This window comes from Choloepus didactylus, chromosome 6 (assembly GCF_015220235.1).
Source record: "Choloepus didactylus isolate mChoDid1 chromosome 6, mChoDid1.pri, whole genome shotgun sequence".
Lineage (NCBI taxonomy): Eukaryota > Metazoa > Chordata > Mammalia > Pilosa > Megalonychidae > Choloepus > Choloepus didactylus.
Window position 1 is genome coordinate 61,996,077 of NC_051312.1, and position 23,110 is coordinate 62,019,186.

At 42.0% G+C, this 23,110-nt stretch overlaps 2 protein-coding genes and 1 non-coding gene across 3 annotated transcripts; all 3 read left to right on the forward strand.

Annotated features, from left to right (window-relative positions):
- Window positions 1-874: 874 nt before the first annotated feature.
- LOC119538963 lies at window positions 875-981 on the forward strand. Its single transcript, XR_005217740.1, has one exon. It is a non-coding gene; the product is annotated as a U6 spliceosomal RNA (small nuclear RNA).
- Window positions 982-6,383: 5,402 nt separating this feature from the next.
- On the forward strand, window positions 6,384-7,367 carry MRGPRX2 (MAS related GPR family member X2). Its single transcript, XM_037840731.1, has one exon. The coding sequence runs from the start codon at window positions 6,384-6,386 to the stop codon at window positions 7,365-7,367; it is 984 nt and encodes a 327-aa protein (XP_037696659.1).
- A 3,540-nt stretch (window positions 7,368-10,907) lies between these two features.
- LOC119536953 (mas-related G-protein coupled receptor member A1-like) lies at window positions 10,908-11,991 on the forward strand. The gene is made up of 4 exons (XM_037839609.1): window positions 10,908-10,985; window positions 11,097-11,317; window positions 11,508-11,774; window positions 11,988-11,991. Exons 1-4 carry the CDS (start codon window positions 10,908-10,910, stop codon window positions 11,989-11,991), a joined length of 570 nt encoding a protein of 189 aa, XP_037695537.1.
- The last annotated feature ends 11,119 nt before the right edge of the window (window positions 11,992-23,110 follow it).

Consider the following 23,110-nt stretch of genomic DNA (forward strand, 5'->3'; position numbering starts at 1 on the left):
ATTGAGCATTTTTAAGATCACTTTTTGAAAAAAAGGCTTTCTTTGGTATGTCCACATTCTGAACATTCTTCATTGGCATTTTCTGGATTTTTATCCTCTTCTGTTGGATGGGCCATCATTTTCTGTCTTTGTCTGTCTTATAATCTTTTGCTGCACACTGTACATTTTAATACTTTAAAATGTTAACTCTGAGATGTCTGTTTCTTGATTTTGTAACCAGCTGGTGATAGGACAGAGATTTTCTTGAGTTCAGGCCTCCTATCAGGAAGGTCTACCCAAGGCAAATGCTGTATGCGTGGTTTCATGGTTTTCGGTGTCTTTCTGGGCCTCTCTGTCTTGTCCTGGGCTTTTGCCAGTTAGTTGTTTTGGAGCTCCCCTGTTTACAGGAGTTTGGTTGTTCTCTCTGTTTCCCAGGAAATAGTCCTCCCTCTGCCAGGTGTTTGAAGCCAGTGTGCCCTTGCCACAGACTTTCCACCTCGATAGTTGTTACACTCATTTCATCGTCTCCAGCTGCTTTTGCCTGGAGAGCAAATTTGGGGGGGGGGGGAGCACACCAGAGAGGAGTTTCCCAGATCAGCCTTTCCCAGCCAAAACAGGGCCAGGGTCCCACAAAGAGGGTGCAACCGGCTTCACAGTGACTGATGAGGGGATCAGGAAGGGCACTAAGAGCTTCCTCCATGGCTCTCCAAAGCTGAGCTTTCCTGGCCTGTCCAGCAAATGCAGACCTTCAGCTCACTGTCCCTCACAGCCCTGAGGAGGCTCAGGGTCCTTACGTCTCCACTGCCACTGCCCCTGCCCAGGGGCTTTGAAAAAATAGCTGCCCTCAGAGCCAGGCCCCCTGTGATCCAGAGTTGCTACTCAAAAGCTGTGATCAGTGCTTGCTTCAGCAGCACATATACTAAAATTGGAACGATACAGAGAAGATTAGCATGGCCCCTGCGCAAGGATGACACGCAAATTCGTGAAGCGTTCCATATTTTTTTGTTGCCGTTTTGAATGGGCGATATTGAACCAATCTGACATAGAATTGGAAACTTAAATTCGGCACTCCTTTTACACAGAAACCCCGCATTAGTTTTGTTGTTGGGCTTAAACCGTTCTGGCTGAGTGGCATGTGATATACAGGATTCAAAACTCAAAATTGTTGGGTAAATAACCAGGCATTGGAAGTTCAGTGGTTATTTCAAGTTAACTTAGTTCTATACCTGTAAATGCACATCCTGTTTAGACTGGCACATGGTTTTGTAAAAGAAAAAAAAATGAATATAAGCTTATAAAGATGCTCTCTGTTGTGTACATGGTGTAAATATTAAGTAACAAAATGAAGTTTATTCATGGTATGATGGCTTTTAATTTTTTTTTTTTTTTTTTTTGGTTGGGGGTAAGCCATGAGCTATAGGAAGAGTTTAAATTTTCATTTTTAAGTTAAAGGAATGATTTTGAATGTTCAAAGAAGTTTTTTCTTATAAAGCAAATTAAAAATATGATAATAATGCTTCAAAGAAAAAAAAAAAAAAAAAAAAGCTGTGATCGGTGATCAGCTGGCTGTTCCTACCCCGGTCTTGAGGAAGAGGATTGACCCTTTCTGTTGCCACTGATCTCGCCAGTGAGATGGAGGGGTGGGTGGGTGGGGGCGCCAGTAGCCGCTGCATTGAGAGAGTCATTTACTGTTCTTCACCATAATGTATCAGCCTCTTCCTCCTGCTTATCCCTGGATACTATACTGTGTTTTTCTGACATCCAGTGTTTCAGACAGTTCCTGCCTGTTTAATAGTTGTCCTGGTATAAGGACGGAGTCCCGCAGTTCCCTGCTCTATCATCTTCCCACAATCCCATCTCTGCTCCCATTTTTTTAAAATTCAGTTTTATTGAGATATGTTCACATACCATACAATCATCCATGGCATACAATCAACTGTTCACAGTACCATCATACAGTTGTGCATTCATCACCCCAATCTATTTTTGAACATTTTTCTTACACCAGAGAATAAAAATAAGAATAAAAAATAAAAGTAAAAAAGAACACCCAAATCATCCCCCCCATCCCACCCTATTTTTCATTACCTGTCGGCACTGCCTGGAGCAGTGCCTGACACAGTATAAGTGCTCAGTAAATAACGATGAATGAGTGAAAAAATGAGTGAATAAAGTTTTTATGATTGTTTTAAATACTTCATAGTTAAAGTGAGGTTTTTAAAGGAAATGACAGATAACTCAATTTGGCCATAATGCAGGCATGTGAAAGGAAGTCACAAGAGATAAGGCTGAAAGCGTTAGATGGCTCCAGATGATCTGAAAACAATCCAGCTAGCAAATGTCATGAAATAGAGGGAGGAAAGTGACAGTGTGCATGGTGTGTTCAATCCCTTCTCTTTTATAAGGGGAGTCGATATATCCTTTTGTTAATATTCATAATTATAAAAAATATGTAGTTTTAGTATATAAAATTATATAACTTCTAAAAGAATTAAGAATGGAAACTAAACACTGGTTGGTACTGGGGAATGAGATTAATGTTATTTGAAATAAAATTAATGTGCACATGAGCCCTCTATCATGGGATTTGCCCTTGTGAGGCTGAGCCTGCTTATAATCGTGCCTAAGATTCTCCCCCTGACTGCCTCTTTGTTGCTCAGATGTGGCCCTCTCTCTCTCTAGCTGGGCCAACTTGAAGGGTGAACCCACTGCCCTCCCATCTACATGGGATCTGACTCCCAGGGGTGTAAATCTCCCTGGCAAAGTGGGTTATGACTCCCAGGGGTGAATCTGGGCCCAACATCATGGGATTTAGAACACTTCTTGACCAAAACGGGGATGCAAAATGAGGCGAAATACAGTTTCACTGGCTGAGAGATTCCAGGTAGAGTTGAGATGTCACTCTGGTGGGCATTCTTACGCACTATATAGATAACCCTTTTTAGGTTTTAATGCACTGGAATGGCTGGAGGTAAGTGCCTTGTACTGTCAAACTGCAACCCAGTAGCCTTGACTCTTGCAGATGATTGAATAGCAATGTAGCTTACAAGGAGTGATGGTGTGATTGTGAGGACCTTGTGGATCACATTCCCTTTGTCCAGTGTATGGACGGATGAGTAGAAAAATGGGGACAAAAAAACTAAATGAAAAATAGGGTGGGGGAGGTGATTTGGGTATTCTTTTTTACTTTTATTTTTTATTCTTATTTTTACTTTTTCTGGTACAAGGAATATGTTCAAAAAATAGATTGGGGTGATGAATGCACAACTGTATGATGGTACTGTGAACAATTGATTGTATACTTTGGATTATTGTATGGTATGTGAATATATCTCAATAAAATTGAATTAAAAAATTAATGTGCACACATTACTTCTGTGATTATTTTGCTGTTTATATACAGGGTGGGCTAGACCATGCAGAGCTTTGAATGCCAAGCAGAGGAGAACTATGAAAGCTGACATTGCTTGGCGGGACTGCCCATTGCTAAGGTTCACAGTGTGCAGTTAAAGGCTCCAGGACAGACATTCCTTACCATGAGGGGGACTCTATGGGTGGGTCTGGGCAGAGGCCAAGATACATGATTGAGGTTTCTGGTCTCAAACGGCTCCAAACTGATTTGCCAGCAGGTCCTTGCGCAGGAAATCACAGGGGCTGTCCAACATTTTGATAAGCCTTGCTCACTCAGATAAGAGCTCACTCCAGCTCCTGCAGGCACCTCCCATCCAGAGGGTAGAAAAGTCTTCTGGAGTTTGTCAATCTCAGGAAAGCTCATTCTCTCCTCACCACCTCTAACAAGAAGAGTGGTGCTAAGGTAAGAGTTTGCCAAAAAAAAAAGTCTTCTTCCAAAGCTAGCATTGGTTTTTCTTTTTTTGTTCACATCCTCATAAATTGATCAGGGATGGGACATACAGGGAGTCATGAGTTTCCATCAGGAAGAGGCAGGAGATAGCTAGATCCTTCATGGAAGCTTTGTGTGCTGACAGCTTAGACTGTGGGAGATCCAAATGGGGTAAACCAGGTATTTTCTGCTTCTGATCTCTCTCCCATATTTTCCCTTTCTCTCCAACATTCAAATCTAAAACTATGGAGAGATATATTTTGCAAATCTTAATTTAGGGAGCAAATAATGAATGATGAGGCATAGAGCAGTGGGCACGCCTTGGACAGGCTCCTGAAGACCAGGGGCTGGTATTGGCGCTTCTGTTGATTGTGTGATCTGAGGAAAATAGCCTTGACCCTTTAAGCCTCAGCTTCTTCCTCTGTTAAGTGAGAACACTACAATAGATGCTCTGTATCTCTAGACGCTGGGGATACAGTAGTGAACAAAACAGGCATGACCCAGGCTTTATGGAGCTTCAAGTTTGATGAAAGAGACAAATATGTCACACCTAAAAAATAGATTTACAAACTGCTCTAAGTGCAGTGAAGAAAAAGTACAAAGTGCTCTGAGTGAGGACAACAGAGCTTCTGATTTTCCTCCCATGTTCTCTTCTGGCCAATCAGGGATGGGGGAGCTTGCCTCTCTAAGAGGGCACCTGATGGATACCTTCAGTCCTGATGCCTATCTGCACCCCCAGAAGAAGATGCATCCTTTTTCCACTTGGAGGCCTCCTGCCTGAGTGGGTCTTCTGCAGTCTGGACCAACAGCTACCTCATGTGAGGCAGGAAAGGGCTCCTGGATTCAGTTGTTTAGTTACAGTTGGCTTCTGCTCACATCTCCTCTTCTTACTTGGTTGCACCTCTTCCTCACTGTTTCTGAAATCTGATTAATCTAGACTAAAAAACCCCACATCTTTAGATTCCACTTTGGATTTGTCTTGAGAATTTGTTTGCTTTTTTCTCTCTCCATGAGTCATCAACACACACCCCTGGCAGTGAGGCTGCAGGGAGAAGTTAAGGGCAGGGACTCTGATGCAGACGTGGGGGTTCAAATCCAAGCTCCTCACTTGTTTGCATGAGACATGGAGCAAATCACTCAACTTTCTTGTGCTTCAGTTTCCTCGTATGTTAACTGGGAATAATGATATAGTTACCTCATTGAGCTATTAATAAGATCAAAAGCATTACACTTGCTATGCACTGTATCCACTGCTAGTATCCACTCAGTTGTCTTAGTCATCATTTATGGAATCCACAGGCACATATGTCTTTTCACACTAAGTCCTGAACAATGTAGAAATGGGCACTTTTTCTATTTTCCCTCCTCACCCCAAAAGAATCCCCTTACACAAGTACTTTAATCAGCAAAGCACCTGGGGGAGAAAATGGGTGAATTTATATTGCACGCCTCAAGGCAAATCACTTAATAATCCTCCTTATATATTTGCATGCTTCAAATCCATTTTTTTAGCTGCATCGCAACTCTCTCTCTCTTCCTCTTCCAACCTTGCCCTTTTCTCCTCTAAGTTCAGAGAAATTCATTTCAGTCCTGAGTCCTCTCCCTAAACTGTGAACTTAAACTCTTCAGGTGCTTGGTGAAGCCCTACACTGGCCCTCCCTGGTTTGGAGCATGACAGTGGCCATCACTGGTGATTTGTGCAGCATAAGTAGTTCTTTCACACACAGAGCTTTCCACTGAAGGAATAATGATGAATGAAATGTCTTCATCTCTTTACATGTGTATTTCCTTGTGACTAATTTCTTTTAATATTTTTGTTTTGCATTTAACCTAAATCTTCCACTACTTTTAGGACCCCAATGTGTTGATTACTTTATTCTTTTGTTTTATTAAAAATGTATTGAATACCCACTGTGTCCCCTACCTGGAGCTAGGCACTGAGAACACACCAGTAGACAAGAGAAAAGTGCTTACGTCCTCATCAAGCTTTCACATTGAGCCATTTCTAGCCCACGAGGACTGGCCGTTCTCCCACCTGTCATAGCAAGAGGTCACATTCCTCTCATGTTCCTAAAGCATGTTTTCTTTCTCCTTGAGGATGGATGGCTCTTGTCCCTGAGGGAAGCCCTTGGTTCACTCCTGGGACTTCAACTTTCTAACCCTCTGTCCCAGGACAGAAGGAATGCTAGACTCAGAGCCCAGTTGCTGCTCCCATAGAGCCTGTCCCAGACCTTTCTCCTCTTGCTCCTTAAAGCATAAGGGACATGGCATGGCCTAGGATGGTCAATGGGGACCGTAGAATATCCCCCAAGCCAGTAGAGGGCTTATGTTGAAGTAGAGAGAGCCCAGGCTTTAGAATCAGTGAGAACTGGGTTTGAATCCAGGTTCCAGGACTCCCTGGCCTTGGATAACTTGTTTATTCTCTGCAGGCCTCCATTTCCCTCCCCTGTGAAATGGGGTCAGTAACACCATCTAGGAGGATGGTCACGAGAATCTGTGCTCATACAGCAGGTGCTCAGCTCTTGTTTGTGTTCCCAGGGGTACCTGCGGAAGATTTCTGAGCATGGATGCAACCAGCCCAGCCTGGGGGACAGAATTCACAACAAGGAATGGAAGTGATGAGGCCTTTATTGAACCTTGCATCTCTGGGAACCTGACCCTGAGCTTGCTGACCCTCATCATTGCCCTTGGGGGGCTGGTAGGGAATGGGATTGTGCTCTGGCTCCTGGGCTTTCGCATGCAGAGAAACACCTTCTCCGTCTACGTCCTCAACCTGGCCGGTGCTGACTTCTTTCTCCTCTGCTGCAAGATTATCTGGTCCTTGAGCGAAATTATCACCTATTATCAACTTATCTGCAGCATCCCCAGGTTCTTCACCACTGTGCTGTGCTTTGCCTACATTGTGGGCCTGAGCATCCTCAGCGCTCTTAGCAGTGAGCGCTGCCTGTGCGTCCTGTGCCCCATCTGGTACCGTGTCAGCCGTCCAAGACACCTGTCATCTGTCGTATGTGCCCTGCTCTGGGTCCTGTCCCTGCTGCTGAACATCCTGGAAGGCTACTACTGTGGCTTTCTGTTTGGGGAGTCTGAGCACAAATGGTGTAGGATATTTGATTTCATTATGACTGCATGGCTGATTTTCTTATTTGTGGTTCTCTCTGGTTCCAGCCTGGCCCTGCTGACCAGGATCCTGTGTGGCTCCTGGCGCATGAAGCTAACCAGGCTCTATGTGACCATCCTGCTCTCGGGGCTGGTCTTCCTCTTCTGTGGCCTGCCCTTCGGCATCCAATTCTTCCCCTTATACTGGATTCAGCAGCACTCCCATACATTCTATTTTTACCTGCAAGTTGGGCTTGTCCTGTCCTGTATGAACAGCTGTGCCAACCCCATCATTTACTTCTTTGTCGGCTCCTGTAGGCAGCGGCAGCGGCTGCCACAGACCCTCAGGTTGGTTCTCCAGAAGGCCCTGCAGGACATCCCTGAGACAGATGAAAGCGGGTCAAGCCTTCCTCGGGAAACCATGGAGATGTCGGGGAGCAGCCTGGTGTAGGGTCAGGAGCCTCTGCCTCAGGGCGGGCAGATGTGGCTTTGAAAGCCATCTTTACCCTTTATCACATTAGGAGATTTTCTTCACCTCTCTCAGCCTCTTGCCTCTGATCTTAAAATGGGTATGATGATGTTCCTCCTTGTGAAGTTTCAGTGCAACAATGCCTGTTAAACAGAGGGCAATGCTCAAGGACCACCTGTCTCAGGGTCCTTTTCCCCACGTGACACTTGCCAGCTCTTGGTCTAGGACTGTTGCCACTTTTGATGATGCCACCTTCAGACAAAGGCTAAAATCTGCACAGGAGACTTCTAAATTTCTTTGGTCACTACACTTCATAGGGACTAAAAGAGCGTTAACTTACTACAGGAATTTTTGTCTCCTCCCAGAAATGTCCTACAATTCCTGTCTCAGTGAAATTAAAGAAATAAAAGTTCAATCTAGCCCCCAAAGATCAGTCTTCTTTAATTTTGACAGACCTTAAAATATCTTCTTGCTAAACTCATGTTTATTGAATAAATGACTTGATGGGTTTTTTAATAAAACCTGTGCTAAATCTCCATTTACCAGATTAGAGTCCCATCTCTAAGTTTATTACGATCACAATTTTCAACTTCTGCAAGCAAGAAGTTTTTTAACCATATAAATAAATGTCAAGCCATATTCGAGGTTTGAAAGAGACTGGCTTTCTGTTTTTATTTCTCTTAGAATCTCACGTGCCTTGCTTCCTGCTCCCTCCTTTTGTCTTTGCCCTCATTCACCCTCTCTGGGGTTCTCTTGTCCTTACTTGGGGTTCTCTTGTCATTCCTGGCAGGTTTCCAGTGGGTCCCACTAGATCATAACATCTTTGAGGGCAGAATCCAGGTCAGGTTTACCTTTTATTTCAAATAGCCCAGTGTTTATTTTACTAATTCTATTAAACATACATATTTTAAGTTCCATGTTTTTAAAAATAATATTCACTTAAAATGCTGCATCTTTAAAAGCACTTTTTTAATTAAATTGAACTATAATTATGGGAGAGTGAAATGCACAGATCATAAATGTACATGTCAATGAGTTCTGGCAAACGGATACACCCATGTGACTCAAACCCAGTCAAAAAATAAAACATTTTTATTGCATCCAAAAGTTCACTCTTGCCCCTTCCTAGTGGTTTCTCCTGCCCCCAAGCCGCTCATGCTCTGATTTCTATCACCAGAGATTAGCTTTGCCTGACTTTCTGTTTTCTAGATATAGACTCATACAATGTCCATTTTTTTATTCCTAGCTTCTTTCAGTCTGCATAATATTTTTGGGATTCACTCATGTCATTGCTTTGTGTATAATAGTAGTTTGTACCTTTTATTGAGCTGAGTAATATTTCATTGCATGGATATCCCACAGTTTGTATTGAACTGTTTTCATGTTGATGGATACTTGTGTAGTCTCCTAGTTTTAGCCATTGTGAATAAAGCTGCCATGAACATTCTTATTCAAGTCTTTTATTAGGCATGCATTTTCATTTCTCTTGGACAGCTAACTTGGACTGGAATTGTTGGGTCACAGGAAGATGTATGCTTAACTCTGTAAGAAATTGCCAGATATTTTCTAAAGTGGTTGTACTGTTTCACTTTCCCACCAGCAATGTATGAGAGTTCCAGTCGTTCCACATACTCCAAAACAAATGTATGGTATTGTCAGTCTTATAATTTTTGCCATTCTACTGGGTATGAAGTGGTATATCATTTTGGTTTTAATTTGTATTTCTTTGATAAGCATCTTTCCACGTACTTTTTGGCCATTTGGACATTTCTTTTGTTAAGTGTATATTTAAACTTTATTGGGTTGTCTTTTTTATTATTGATTTGTTGGAGTTTATTGTATATGCTAAATATAAGTCTTTCTCATGTATGTATAATCATTTTTTCCAGTATATGGCTTGCCTATTCATTTTTAATAGTATCTTTTGATGATCAATTTTTAATTTTGATGATGTCTAGTTTATCAATTAGCTTTGATGATTGCTATATTTGTGTTAAAAGAAACATTTGCCTTTTCTAGGGAAGTGAAGGTATTATCCTGTTTTATCCTAGAAGATTTATAGCTTTAGCTTCTATGTTTTGATTCATTTAAAATTAATGATTGTTTATAGTATGAGGTAGGAATTGAAAGGTATTTTTTTTTATGTAGTTTCCAGTTGTTCCTGCACCATTTGTTGAAAAGATCTTCATTTTCCTCTTTTGAATGGCCTTGATGCCTCTGTCAAAAGTCAACTGACCTTAGGGTGGGAGGGGTGGGGGGGTGTTTTGGGTGTTCTTTTTACTTTTATTTTTTATTCTTATTTTCACTTTTTCTGGTACAAGGAAAATGTTCAAAAAATAGATTGGGGTTATGAATGCACAACTATATGATGATACTGTGAACAATTGATTGTACACTTCGGATGATTGTATGGTATGTGAATATATCTGAATAAAATTGAATAAGAAATAAGTCAAATGGCCTTATAAGTATGGGACCATTTCTGGACTCTCCAATATCTTCCATTGATCTGATTGTCTTCTTAAAATAACATTAACTATTCTGATAACTGTACCTTTATGGTAAGTTTTGAAATCAGATTATATAATTAATCCAAGTTTGTTCTTCTGTTTAAGGGCTACTCTAGGTCATTTACATTGACCTATACATTTTCGAATCAGCTCATCAATGTCTACAAAAAAAGCACATGAAATATTGATTGGTACTCTGCTGAAAATTTGGACAAGCTGGGGGGTGATCTCTTAACAATAAGTCTTGCAAACCAAGAATATGGTCTTTATCTCTCTATTTATTTAGGCCTTTAATTTTTCTTAATAATGTTTTATAGTGTTTGGGGTACAGATTTTGCACTTGTCTTGTTAAATTAGAATTTGGGGTTTTCTAATGCTACTGTAAATAGAATTTTTATTTTATTTTGTACTTGTTTATTGCTAGTATACAGAAATGCAATTGGTATTTGTGTGTAATTCTTATAAGTTACTACCTTGCTTATTTTATTTATTAGTTCTATTAGGATTTTTTGGTGGATTTCTTAGAAGTTTTCTATATTCACAGAAATATAAATATGTCATCAGTAAATACAATTTTACCACTGCTTTTCCAAAATTTATTCCTTTTAATTTTTAACTTTTTTTAGTAAAGTAGTTGTAGGTTTACAGAAAAATTATGCAGAAAGTACAGAGTTCCCATATACCCTTCTCCCCTTTACCCAGTTTTCCCTACTATTAACACTTTGCATTCATGTGGTACTTTTGTTACAATTGATGACACAATACTATTATAATTACATTATTAACTATAGCCCATAGTTTACATTAGGGGTCACTGTTTATGCTGTACAGTTCTATGGGTTTTTTAAAAAACATTTCAATTCTGGTAATATTTATAAAGCCTAGGATTAGTCAGTTAACCACTTTCAAGTTCTCGATTCAGTTGTGTTAAACACACTCACATAGGGGCGCCAGTGGAGAGTTTCTGAGCATGGATACAACCATCCCAGGCTGGGGGACAGAATTCACGCCAATGAAGGGAAGTGGCAAGGTCCTTTCTGTGACATGTGACAGGGGCATCCTGATCCTCATCATTGCCCTGGCTGGGCGGGTGGGAAATGTGGTTGTGCTCTGCTCCTGGGATTTTGCCTGTGGAAGACTTCTCTGCCTACATCCTCCACCTGGCTGGGCTGACTTCCTCTTCCTCTGTTGCCAATTACAGATTCCATCACCGTTTTTCATCCAGTATCCACCTCTACCTCCTACTCATTACACGGTGGCAATCTTTCCCTGCAGTGGCAGCCTCAGTATTCTCAGTACCATTAGCACTGAGCACCGTCTGTCTGTCCTGGGTCTGAGGCACACGTCAACTGTGGTGTGTGCCCTACTCTGGGTCCTGTCCCTGCTGCTGAGCATCCTGGATGGGAACTACTGTGGCTTCTTGTTTAGGGTCCTCAAATATGGCTGGTGTCAGGCTTTTAATTTCTCCATTGCTGCCTGGTTTTATTTATTTATTTATTGTTTTGGGCCCAGCCTGGCCCTGCTGATATGTCCCGGTGTGGCTTCCAGCAGAAGCAGCTGGCCAGGCTCTATGAGACCACGTGCTCTCAGTGCCGGACTTCCTCCTCTGCAGACTTCTAGGAAGTGCGTGGTTACGGGATCCATCTGATTACAGTTTGTTCATTCATGGTTGGCATCTAGCTAATGCTGCCCTGCCCAGTGTCAACAACTGTGCCAACCCCATCATTTACTTCTTCGTTGGCTCCTTCATGCAGCGGTGGAGGCAATGGACCCTCAAGTTAGTTCTTCAGGGGGTCCTGCAGGACATTCCTGAGATGGATGAAAGTGAGACAAGCCTTCCTCGGGAAACCATGGCGATGTCACAAATCAGATTGATGGGGTGCGTAGGAGCCTTGACCTTATTCAGAGAGATGTGATGTTGCGAGCCAACACTGTCCTGCCCGACTTGGCAATTATCTGCACTTCCACTGTTATGCCTCAGTGATTCTCCAATATCTAAAAACAGATTTTTAAAAAGTTTACCTGGCTCTTTTGTTTTTCTCAGAAAAGCATTAAGCCTAAAAGTGAAGAGCTCTTTCCATCTTTGTTACAGATAAACTCCTCATGTTATCTTCTTCTGCATCTGTCCTAGTTTGCTAATGCTGCAGAATGCAAAACACCAGAGATGGATAGGCTTTTATAAAACAGGGGTTTATTTTGCTACACAGTTACAGTCTTAAGGCCACAAAACGTCCAAGGTAACACATCAGCAATTGGGCACCTTCACTGGAGGATGACCAATGATGTCCGGAAAACCTCTGTTAGCTGGGAAGGCACGTGGCTGGCGTCTGCTCCAAAGTTCTAGTTTCAAAATGGCTTTCTCCCAGGACGTTCCTCTCTAGCAAGCTTGCTCCTCTTCAAAACGTCACTCACAGCTGCACTGAGTTCCTTCTCTTTGAGTCAGCTCATTTATATGGCTCCACTGATCAAGGCCCACCCCGAATGGGCGGGGCCACGCCTCCATGGAAATATCCCATCAGTTATCATCTACAGTTGGGTGGGGCGCATCTCGATGCAAACAACCTAATTCAAACGTTCCAACTTAATCCCCACTATTCTGTCTGCCCCACAAGATTGCATCAAAGAATATGGCTTTTTCTGGGGGACATAATACATTCAAACCAGCACAGCATCTTTCTTATTTTCCACTTTTACTTCTAGTTTCAATGCAATGGAAATAATCCCTCTCCAACATCATAAACCCCTTGCTTATGATTGTTTTTTACCTGAAAGTATAGAAAAATAATGTTTCTTATTTTTTCTCATACTATAGTCCCCTGATATTCATGTGTAGTTCTGTGACTGGAGGCACTGCTGCAGATAGACAGTTTGGTTCTGAATGAGCAAATTCTGCTACCTCTCGATCTCACTTTGGGAAAATAATTTCCTTGAAGGCAGACTCTCTGCCTGCATAGAAACAGTCTAGAAAATCAGGTTTGTGAAAAGTCCTTTGGCAGCATTTGTCCCTGGCATTTTGAAAATTTGGCCTTGGGTTCTAGTAAAGAGAAGCATGGCCTTTGACCTTGAGAACTGGTAAATGACTATTTAGCCCTTGCCCTACCAGGGTGGAATCTTTAAAAATGCCCCAGCAGTTCCACTTTGGCCACTGCAACCTCAGTGTTGGTTTCAAAGTGAAAATTACCTTGAGAACCATTTATTATTAGGTTACAGATTTCTCTAGTTTTAAGAGGACTCTGAACACTTTATGTTTTGTAGAGACTGTCCTGGTTGTGAATCCATTTCATCGACAGTTCCCATGGGGAGTAAGATTGAAAACGTCTGACTATTCCATAATCATGTCAATTACATTGAGGAAAACTTAGGTTTAGTACAGGCTGCTGGACTATTCTGTGCCACTGGTCACTCATTGCTCATAGACTCAGGCAGGCTTGGAGAGCCCACCATGAGATGGAATGACAACTCAATGTACTCTCTGCTGCCCCAGGCAATGAGGCTACCCCTCAGATTTACCCTCAGAGAGTGGAGCTGATAAATGAGCTCTCAGTACTCAGAAAACTGTACAATGTAGCTATGAAATGATACCATCCACAGTTCTCAAATTTTCTGGCCAAATATGTTTGTATTTCTTATAACACAGTTCAGGAGACAGAACTCCGTTTCCCTGACATTACAACCAGTGCTCTTCCCAGTCCAGCTCTCTGCTAAGCCTGTAGCCTACATGGGCCCCTTGGTTTCCAAATGCTGCAGTGGTGCTTGGCTCTAGGTAAGGGCTTCCTCGGCGAGAGCACAGAGGGTGGGAATAGACAGGAAAACAGTGCTAGTAGCCTATGCACCAGCCATAGTGCTTGGATGTGATGTCACCAACTAAGACTGAGGGCTGTTGTAAGAGTCAGCCTGTGAGACTCATGAACTCATTATTTGTACAGTCTTTGCTTATGGTATTGTCCATCATGAGGAGCCCTTGGATAAATGTCATTCTAGTGTTTGAAGCAAAGACTGTCAAGCATTATCTAGGCAATTGGTTGAATTGATGTCAGTGAAATTCTCTTCACTGTAAGAAAACTTAGAGCTCCTGGATGTTTACCCTCAGCTCCTGCAGTCTACATGGAACTCACTTGGCCCTAACGATGCCCTATTAGAGCACTTACATCATTGTTCTACAATTATTCATTTATATGTCTCTCTACTCCACCTGACCATGAGGTCTTTAAAAGCAGGTATCTCAAATCAGAGTTCCTGGTGTATGGAACAGGACCTGGAATTTAGAAGATGCTCAGCAATCATTTTTCTTAAGCAGCTTCAACCTGAAAATCACAAGGGATGTCCAGCATCTTAATAAGATTTCCTCGGACACCAGGTTGCACCCTAGCTCCTCCAGATCAAGGGACCAGAGAGTGTCCTCTGTAATCAGTCAATCCCAGGAAGACTCTTCCCCTTCATTGCGTGTCTGCTCATTGCCTCCAGGGAGAATGGAGGGGACATAAGCATTTGCTCATGAGACGCACTCATTCCACAGCCCAGTAATGGCTTTTCCTTGGGTCTCCTGGAGTTTCCTTGTAGAAGAGATGAAAGATATGAAAGCCCTCCTGGCACCTTTTGGCAGCTGGCATCCTCAACTGTTTATATATGCATTAATTCAACAAATACTTATTTATACCTACTTGATCAGGCACTGATTGCCCATATATAGCAAGCACCTAGTTATTAGGTTCTCTGTTTAACCAAACCTCTCCATTCCATCTAGATGTATATTGAATGATGCCCAGTGCATGCTGAGTCCTCACAGCCATTCGCTGACTCTCTAGTACACCTGGGCACTGGAGCACTGAAACAACTGTTTACCAAGAACCAGTTGGGTCTGTTTCCAGTCCTGTTTGTGCCAGTTGGACTTGTTAATGTAATTACCTAGTCTAATGAAATACTATGTAAATCAATGAAATATGAGAAAGAAGAACTGTTGTTTCTATGAAAGCTAATGTGAATGCTTAAAAGAACAATAAAAGATATTCTCAAAATTATTGTTATGGGATTATATGTGAACCAGAAAATTATACTATATTGAAAAATTTAGCAATATTGAAAAATGTCATCATGCAGATGCTGTACACATGATATTAACATCTCCATTTTAAAAACATCTGAACTGCACATCATAGGTAATGCTTCATGAATAATTTTTCTGCAAGATGATGTAGAAGTCCAATTGTTGGACCTTAGCTCTCCTATTTATTCATGAATGACTCTAAGTTTAAATAAAATGTCTATATTATGAATGCATCATTTTTAATAATTGTCCTTTAACTAACTTTGCAGCTCACCTATCCACTTCCAATCCTGAATGTCATTGAGTGAGCTTTTCACAACATCCCAACATTCTTCCATGTGTTCTACAAATACTTACTGAGTATTTTCTAGTTTCCAGCCCCTGTGCAGGGTACTGGTGATTCAGAGACAGATATCCACCTCCATGGAGCTGGAGCTCCCTGTCTGCAGAAGGAAGGAGCTAAGTGCAGAAACGACTACAGCACAGTGTGGTGCATGCTATTATGCAGTTGTTTTGGGATCAAGGGTGCTCAGAGGAGAGAACATCTAGTAGTTCTAAGTTGTCTTGCATCCATCCTGAAGAGGAATGTCACTCCCAACTGTCAAGGTGAAACATGACAGTATGGTTCCCAGAATAGAGAGGAATTTCTCCAGGTATCTCCCCATAATGGACAACATTGATGAAAGACTATCTGATTCATACACCACCTTTCAATCTACATCATGCCATCTCACCAAAGCACAAGTCAGTAAAGCATTTTATGGGGAGAGTACTTACCAGTTGTTTAGACCACACACATTTACTTCACTACCTTCTCCCACCACCCTGGGTCCTGGCAGAGGAAGCCTTTGCCTCCAGCTAGGCCCATTGCAGCATCTGAAAAACCTGGGATATGTGAGATTTCAGCATCTTCAGGTTCTAGATTCCCTGGAGTCAGGAAACCTGGATTCTCATGTGGACCCCACTTGTGACTTGGGTCACACATCCATCCCTAGTCAATCCAAGCAAGGAGTAAGGTCCTGGAATTGGGCCAGTCTTACTCCACATGTAACTGGGAGTCTGTTTCCTGAATTAAGGTGTGTGGCTTGGTTTTACCACAGATTTGGCCTGAAGGTAAGTACCATTGTGAGTCAGGCAGCCTTGAAGTTCATGTTTCTACACCATGACTATAATCACCACAAGCATATACTCTGCTCCCCTATTTGGGAGCTACTTGGAATTTGGAAAAGCTGCTGTGATGCTCATTCTGTACAATCAGTGGTATGTATTATTCACCAACATTGTCAACACACCTATGCATGCTATAAAAATAGATGAAATTCAGTTCCTGCCCTCCAGGATTGTACAGCAGAGTGGAAGATGAGAGCTACTCCTACCATATTGGCAAAATTAGCTCTGAATGCTCCGGAATACAAATGTAGCAATGGGGAGCTAAGAGAGAGGATATCAATTATTAGCATGCTTGTGGTGGCAAGTAGATCAGGAAAGGGTTCCTGAAATACTTGGAATTTGAACTAATGACTCTAAAGTTTACCAAACAAGCTCCCAGTATTACTTCTGCCAACCACACTAATCTTTTGAGGTAGACAAGCAGTGGTAAATAACATCCGGACAGATGAAAACAGGAGAAGAGACAATGCAGAATAGCAAAGCTAATAAAAGCAAGCTCAAATATTGTTTAGGGAATGTGATCAGTAAACAAATAAGTTGCACTCCTTGTGCCACTTTAAATATTTCTAGTGGTTTCCAGATTTCTCTTAAGATGGTTGGGCTGGCGTGATGTGAGCCATTAGCAATGTCTGCATGGCCTTAGAAGCAATATGGGTTGACATCAGGTTTGAGAAATTATTGGAATCAATTCTACCATCCTGTCAAGTCCAGAGAAGGCCAGCCAGCTCACCCCAGAAGGAGAAGTCATAGATGCTACATCCTGTTCTCTGGACCCTCCTACTTGGAATATGTCCACCTCTGCGAGGTCAGACACTTCAGTTAGCCACAAGGACATGAAAAAGGAAAGGGGGGGCAGGGGAGAAATGAGAAATAGTGAAATGGAAATTGGTCTCTGTCAAAGGCTTTTTATCTGCAAAAGGCCCAAGTTGGGAGAGGGGGAGATGGCTCATCTTCAAATTAAACTCAACAGTTTAATTCTCACATAAAAATCCAAATGCCAAACCTTTTTATAACCCTGATATGGATGATGGTTTAAGAAGTGTGTAACCAGTTATCAGAAACTTGTTTTTAAATTCTGCATGTCCTCTTGTACCTCTTTTGAAATGTAGTATCTATGGTATTGTGCAGGTTTGGATGTATTATGTCCCCCAAAACACCATTATCTTTGATGCAGTTTTGTGTGGGCAGGAAACATATTGGTGTTGGTTGGGTTGCAGACTTTTGATTGGATGTTTCCGTGCAGACGTGATCACTCAGCTGTGGGTGGGATCTTTCATTGGATTGTTTCCATGGAGGTGTGGCCCCGCCCATTCAGCGTGGGCCTTGATTAGTTTACTGGAGCACTATGTGAGCTCAGACAGAAGGAGCAAGCTTGCTACAGCCAAGAGGGACACTGAAGAATGCACAGGAACTGAGAGAGTAGCTGCAGATGAGAGACAGTTTGAAGACAGCTGCTGAAAGCAGACTCTTGCTCTGGAGAAGCTAAGAGAGGACAAACACCCCAAGAGCAACTAAGAGTGACATTTTTGAGGAACTGCAGCCTAGAGAGGAAGGTCCTGGGAGAAAGCTATTTTGAAACCAGAACTTTGGAGCAGACACCAGCCACGTGCCTTCCCAGCTTCATCCTCCAGTGAAGGTACCCAATTGTTGATGACTTACCTTGGACACTTTATGGCCTTAAGACTGTAATTTTGTAACCAAATAAGCCCCCTTTATAAAAGCCAGTCCATTTCTGGTGTTTTGCATTCCGGCAGCATTAGCAAACCAGAACAGGTATCTTGCTATTTAGATTAAAACTTCTATTTTAACTTGCTGTTACATGTGCAGAAATAATGCACATGAACTTCAGAAGCTTTAAAGAAAAAAAAAGAGAAGCAATGAGTTTGTATCTGTAGTTTTATTTATTTATTTTTTAAAAGAAAGATTGGAAGTAAATATGACAAAATTTTCACATATCCTTAAATTAAGTGGTAGGTGTGTAAATCCTTATTGCTTTGTTTTCTGGCCTATGTACCTTGTTTAGAAACATCTCTCCGGTATAACCACTGTCCTCATTAACTGTGACCTCAATATCCCTGTAGATGGTCAGTCCAACATTTTAACCTTTCAGGTTTTTGTTTGTTTGTTTTGTTTTGTTTTTAGTTTTCATTTTGAATTAATTATATACTCACAAGAAATTGCAAAAGGAGAGAGATGTCTACCCATCACCCAGCTTCCCAAAAAGGTGACACCTTACAAACTCTAGAACATTCTCAAGAGCAGAAAATTGTTATTGGTACAATACAGAGTGCAGACCTAACTCAGACTTCACCAAGTTTTGCACACACATTGCTTTATGTCCTTGTGTATAAATCTATGGCATATTATGAAATGTATAGATTCATATAACAAACACACATTCAAGAGTCTAAAGACTTTCTTTACCACAAAGAACACCCTTGGGCTACCCCTTTATATTAAAACACACCCCTCACCTCCATTGTCCAACCCCTGAAAACCACTGATATGCTCTCCAGCTGTACAATTTTGTCCTTTCAAGAATGTTGTATGATTGGAATCATACAGAGCCCTAACTGAAAAAACTCTGTGTGCTGCCTCTCCACCCACCTTACTTTGGCTCAGTCACTTGCGTCAACACTGTCCTTTGGCCTAGTTAGGCCTAGTTCATAAACAGCTTTCCACCCCTGGGGCATAAACTTCCCCAGAGCTGAAACCCACATCTGCAGCCACCACCACCACCCCCTAACCTCAAACCCACAGCTGGCCCCAGGTGATAAGCTAACAATTCCACTGCCATCAGAGCCCCAGAGCCTTTCCCTTTCCCCTGCGTTAAACAACCCATACCTTGACTAACCTCCACCCTGGACCACAGTAAAGGCACAAGCCCATGGGTCTCTCTGGCTCTGTCTGGATGCACCCCACTGTCTGGTTGAGCCATGTTAGCCAATTGCACTTTCCATCAGCATCTCGTGGCACCCATCTCTCCTCGGGACCTGTGTGTAATAAACCTTCTTTCCTCTCCCTTGCTACATCCCATCCAGGATCACGTATTGTATTTAATTGTCACTGTCTCTTTAGTAGCTCTTTCTCTTTTTTATTTAAATTGTGGGAACATAGGTACAATATAAACTTCCCATCTCAACCACTCCCAAGGCTCAAAGGGACATTACTGGGACCTATGAAAAAATTGAAAATATAGACTGTAAGTTTTACATCAATGTTTAATTTTTTGAACTTGATAACTGCACTTAAGGTGGTTATGTAAGTAAATATCCTTGTTCTTGGGAAATGTATATGGCAGTATTAAGTATTAAGTGTTCAAGGAGCATGATGTATACAACATACACTCAATCAGTTCAGAATATGGATAGATAGATGATAGATAGAATTATACAGCAAATGTTGAAAAATGTTAAAATTGGTGGATCTGGTTATGGGGGAGAGGGGTATGTTGAGACTCTCTGTAAGGGGTTTGTATTATTTTTGTAACTGTTCTGTAAGTTTGAAAGTATTTCAAAATAAAAATCTTTTTTAAAACAGCAGGAGACTTTGGAATTAATAGAAAAGTTCTTTATCGTGATTGTGATTGTGGTGGTTACACAGATGTAAACATTTGTCAAAATTCACTTTGTTCATTGTTCACTTAAAATGGATGTCTTTTATAGTATGTGAAATATAACTTAATAAAATTGATTTAAAATAATAGAAAGGGCATACTCTAAGGCTAGAAATTATATCTTAAATTGACTAAATTCAGCCTCATTTTAAAAAACAGATGCAATACTGAAATATATTTCTAAATGTGGTTAGAAGGAGAAATGTTAGGTTGTATATATGGTAATAGGACAAAAAATTAAAAAAACAAACATGGAATTGCACTCCGCAAAGAGTGAACCCTAAGTTAAACCATGGACTATAGTTAATATTACAATCATAAAAAAGTGCTTTCATCAATTGTAATAAATGTTCACACCAATGCAAGGTGTTAATAATAAGGTGGTATAAGGGAATCCTGTATTTTATGCATGATTGTTCTGTAAGCCCACCATTTCTCTAATAAAAAAAGATGATAATAATGGCACTACCTCAGAAGGTTGTTAGGGAATTAAATGTGTTAATATATGTAAGATGATTAGACCAGTGCTAGTATAGATAATGATACATAAGTGTTAGCTAATTATTATCAACATCAGTAAAATAATTATTTTAGCTGTTTGCTGTCTGATGAACAACGGGACAAGTCCCAGGGACACCAACACTTAATTAAAGTTTATTATACCAGCCAAGAGTTTGTATGAGCTTGTGAAACATCAGAGTTGATGTGTGAAAACCAGGGAAAGAAGGTTTGAAAGCAGGGGCTCAGGTGACAGAAGTGACCAGGAGAACAAAAACCCATTGAGGCTCCTCAGAAACCCAAGATACACAAACTAAAAACTAAAAATGCAGAAAAGAGACAGAGAGGAGAACAAGGGTGGCATCAAAGTTGAGCCAGATACAAGGTTAAAAATGAAGGCCAAGATTTCTTGCCCCTGTCGGAATCACTTCACATTTTGTCCATAGATATGCTCACAGCCAACATGAAAACAAAAGTCTTGTCAGAAACACAAATCACAATGTTCGTAACATTTTTTTTAAGTTCCCAGGAACAGACAGGAATAGCTCTCATAGCCTTGTGGGTAAACAATTTCTCTTCTGACCTTCCCTAGGAAACTTCTTCACCACTTCCAATTAGAAAAATCCCGGATGATGATGTGGATTGGTCCAGGTTAGGTCACATGACACCCTGGACCACAACAAGAAACAGGGTGTGGGATACTCTGATTACCTCAGCTTTCCTCACAGGCCATTATCTCTTAACAGGGGAGCCAGGTCTGTCCCTACACAAAGGGAAAGGGCTGGAGTACATATCAGGGACACTGAGGATTTGCGAGCTAGTCAGCCACACAAATTCATGTCGAATACAAGTTTTTATTCAAACCTGGACTGAACTGCCCTCTGTTTTCAGAGTTCACTTGGAATTCGGGTTGATGCTGCATTGCAAATTCTGCTAGATGGACAGCCATTTCCACTCATAAGTTGATTAAAAAGTATATTGGGGTCGGAGGCGGGGCAAGATGGCACACTGGTGAGCTGTAAGTTTTAGCTACTCCTCCAAGAAAGTAGGTAAAAAACCAGGAACTGCGTGGACTGGACACCACAGAGCAATCTGTCTTTGGGCATACTTCATACAACACTCATGAAAACATGGAACTGCTGAGATCAGCGAAATCTGTAAGTTTTTGCGGCCAGGGGACCCGCGCCCCTCCCTGCCAGGCTCAGTCCCCAGGGAGGAGGGGCTGTCAGCTCCGGGAAGGAGAAGGGAGAATTGCAGTGGCTGCTCTTATCGGAAACTCATTCTACTGATTCAAACTCCAACCATAGATAGACTGAGACCAGACACCAGAGACTCTGAGAGCAGCCAGCCCAGCAGAGAGGAGACAGGCATAGAAAAAAAACAACACGAAAAACTCCAAAATAAAAGCAGAGGATTTTTGGAGTTCTGGTGAACGAAGAGGGGGGAAGGGCGGAGCTCAGGCCTTGAGGCGCATATGCAAATCCTGAAGCAAAGCTGATCTCTCTGCCCTGTGCACCTTTCCTTAATGGCCCTGGTTGCTTTGTCTATTAGCATTTCAATAACCCATTAGATCTCTGAGGAGGGCCGTTTTTTGTTTTTTTTTTAAATCCTTTTTGCTTTTTCTAAAACAATTACTCTAAGAAGCTCAATACAGAAAGCTTCAAAGAATTGCAATTTGGGCACGTCAAGTCAAGAGCAGAACTAAGAGAGCTCTGAGACAAAAGGCAATAATCCAGTGGCTGAGAAAATTCACTAAACAACACAACTTCCCAAGAAAAGGGGGGTGTCCGCTCACAGCCACCATCCTGGGGGACAGGAAACACTCCTGCCCATCGCCAGCCCCATAGCCCAGAGCTGCCCCAGACAACCCAGTGTGACGGAAGTGCTTCAAATAACAGGCACACACCACAAAACTGGGCGTGGACATTAGCCTTCCCTGCAACCTCAGCTGAATGTCCCAGAGCTGGGAAGGTGGAGCAGTGTGAATTAACAAAGCCCCATTCAGCCATCATTTGAGCAGACTGGGAGCCTCCCTACACAGCCCAGCAGCCCAGAACTGCCCTGGGGGACGGCACTCACCTGTGACATAGCACAGTCATCCCTCAACAGAGGACCCGGGGTGCACAGCCTGGAAGAGGGGCCCACTTGCAAGTCTCAGGAGCCATACGCCAATACCAAAGACTTGTGGGTCAGTGGCAGAGACAAACTGTGGCAGGACTGAACTGAAGGATTAGACTATTGCAGCAGCTTTAAAACTCTAGGATCATCAGGGAGATTTGATTGTTAGGGCCACCCCCCCTCCCCGACTGCCCAGAAACACGCCCCACATACAGGGCAGGCAACACCAACTACACACACAAGCTTGGTACACCAATTGGGCCCCACAAGACTCACTCCCCCACTCACCAAAAGGCTAAGCAGGGGAGATCTGGCTTGTGGAGAACAGGTGGCTCGTGGACGCCACCTGCTGGTTAGTTAGAGAAAGTGTACTCCACGAAGCTGTAGATCTGATAAATTAGAGATAAGGACTTCAACTGGTCTACAAACCCTAAAAGAACCCTATCAAGTTCAGCAAATGCCACGAGGCCAAAAACAACAGAAAATTATAAAGCATATGAAAAAACCAGACGATATGGATAACCCAAGCCCAAGCACCCAAATCAAAAGACCAGAAGAGACACAGCACCTAGAGCAGCTACTCAAAGAACTAAAGATGAACAATGAGACCATAGTACGGGATATGAAGGAAATCAAGAAGAGCCTAGAAGAGCATAAAGAAGACATTGCAAGACTAAATAAAAAAATGGATGATCTTATGGAAATTAAAGAAACTGTTGACCAAATTAAAAAGATTCTGGACACTCATAGTACAAGACTAGAGGAAGTT

Bases quoted from the DNA above. Each gene is read 5' to 3' on its own strand.
- MRGPRX2 (XM_037840731.1), top strand. From the start codon at position 6,384: ATGGATGCAACCAGCCCAGCCTGGGGGACAGAATTCACAACAAGGAAT.
- LOC119536953 (XM_037839609.1), top strand. From the start codon at position 10,908: ATGAAGGGAAGTGGCAAGGTCCTTTCTGTGACATGTGACAGGGGCATC. The intron at 10,986-11,096 runs GTGGGAAATGTG...TGCCAATTACAG, and splicing joins TCATTGCCCTGGCTGGGCGG to ATTCCATCACCGTTTTTCAT. The intron at 11,318-11,507 runs GTTTAGGGTCCT...CCTCCTCTGCAG, and splicing joins GGGAACTACTGTGGCTTCTT to ACTTCTAGGAAGTGCGTGGT.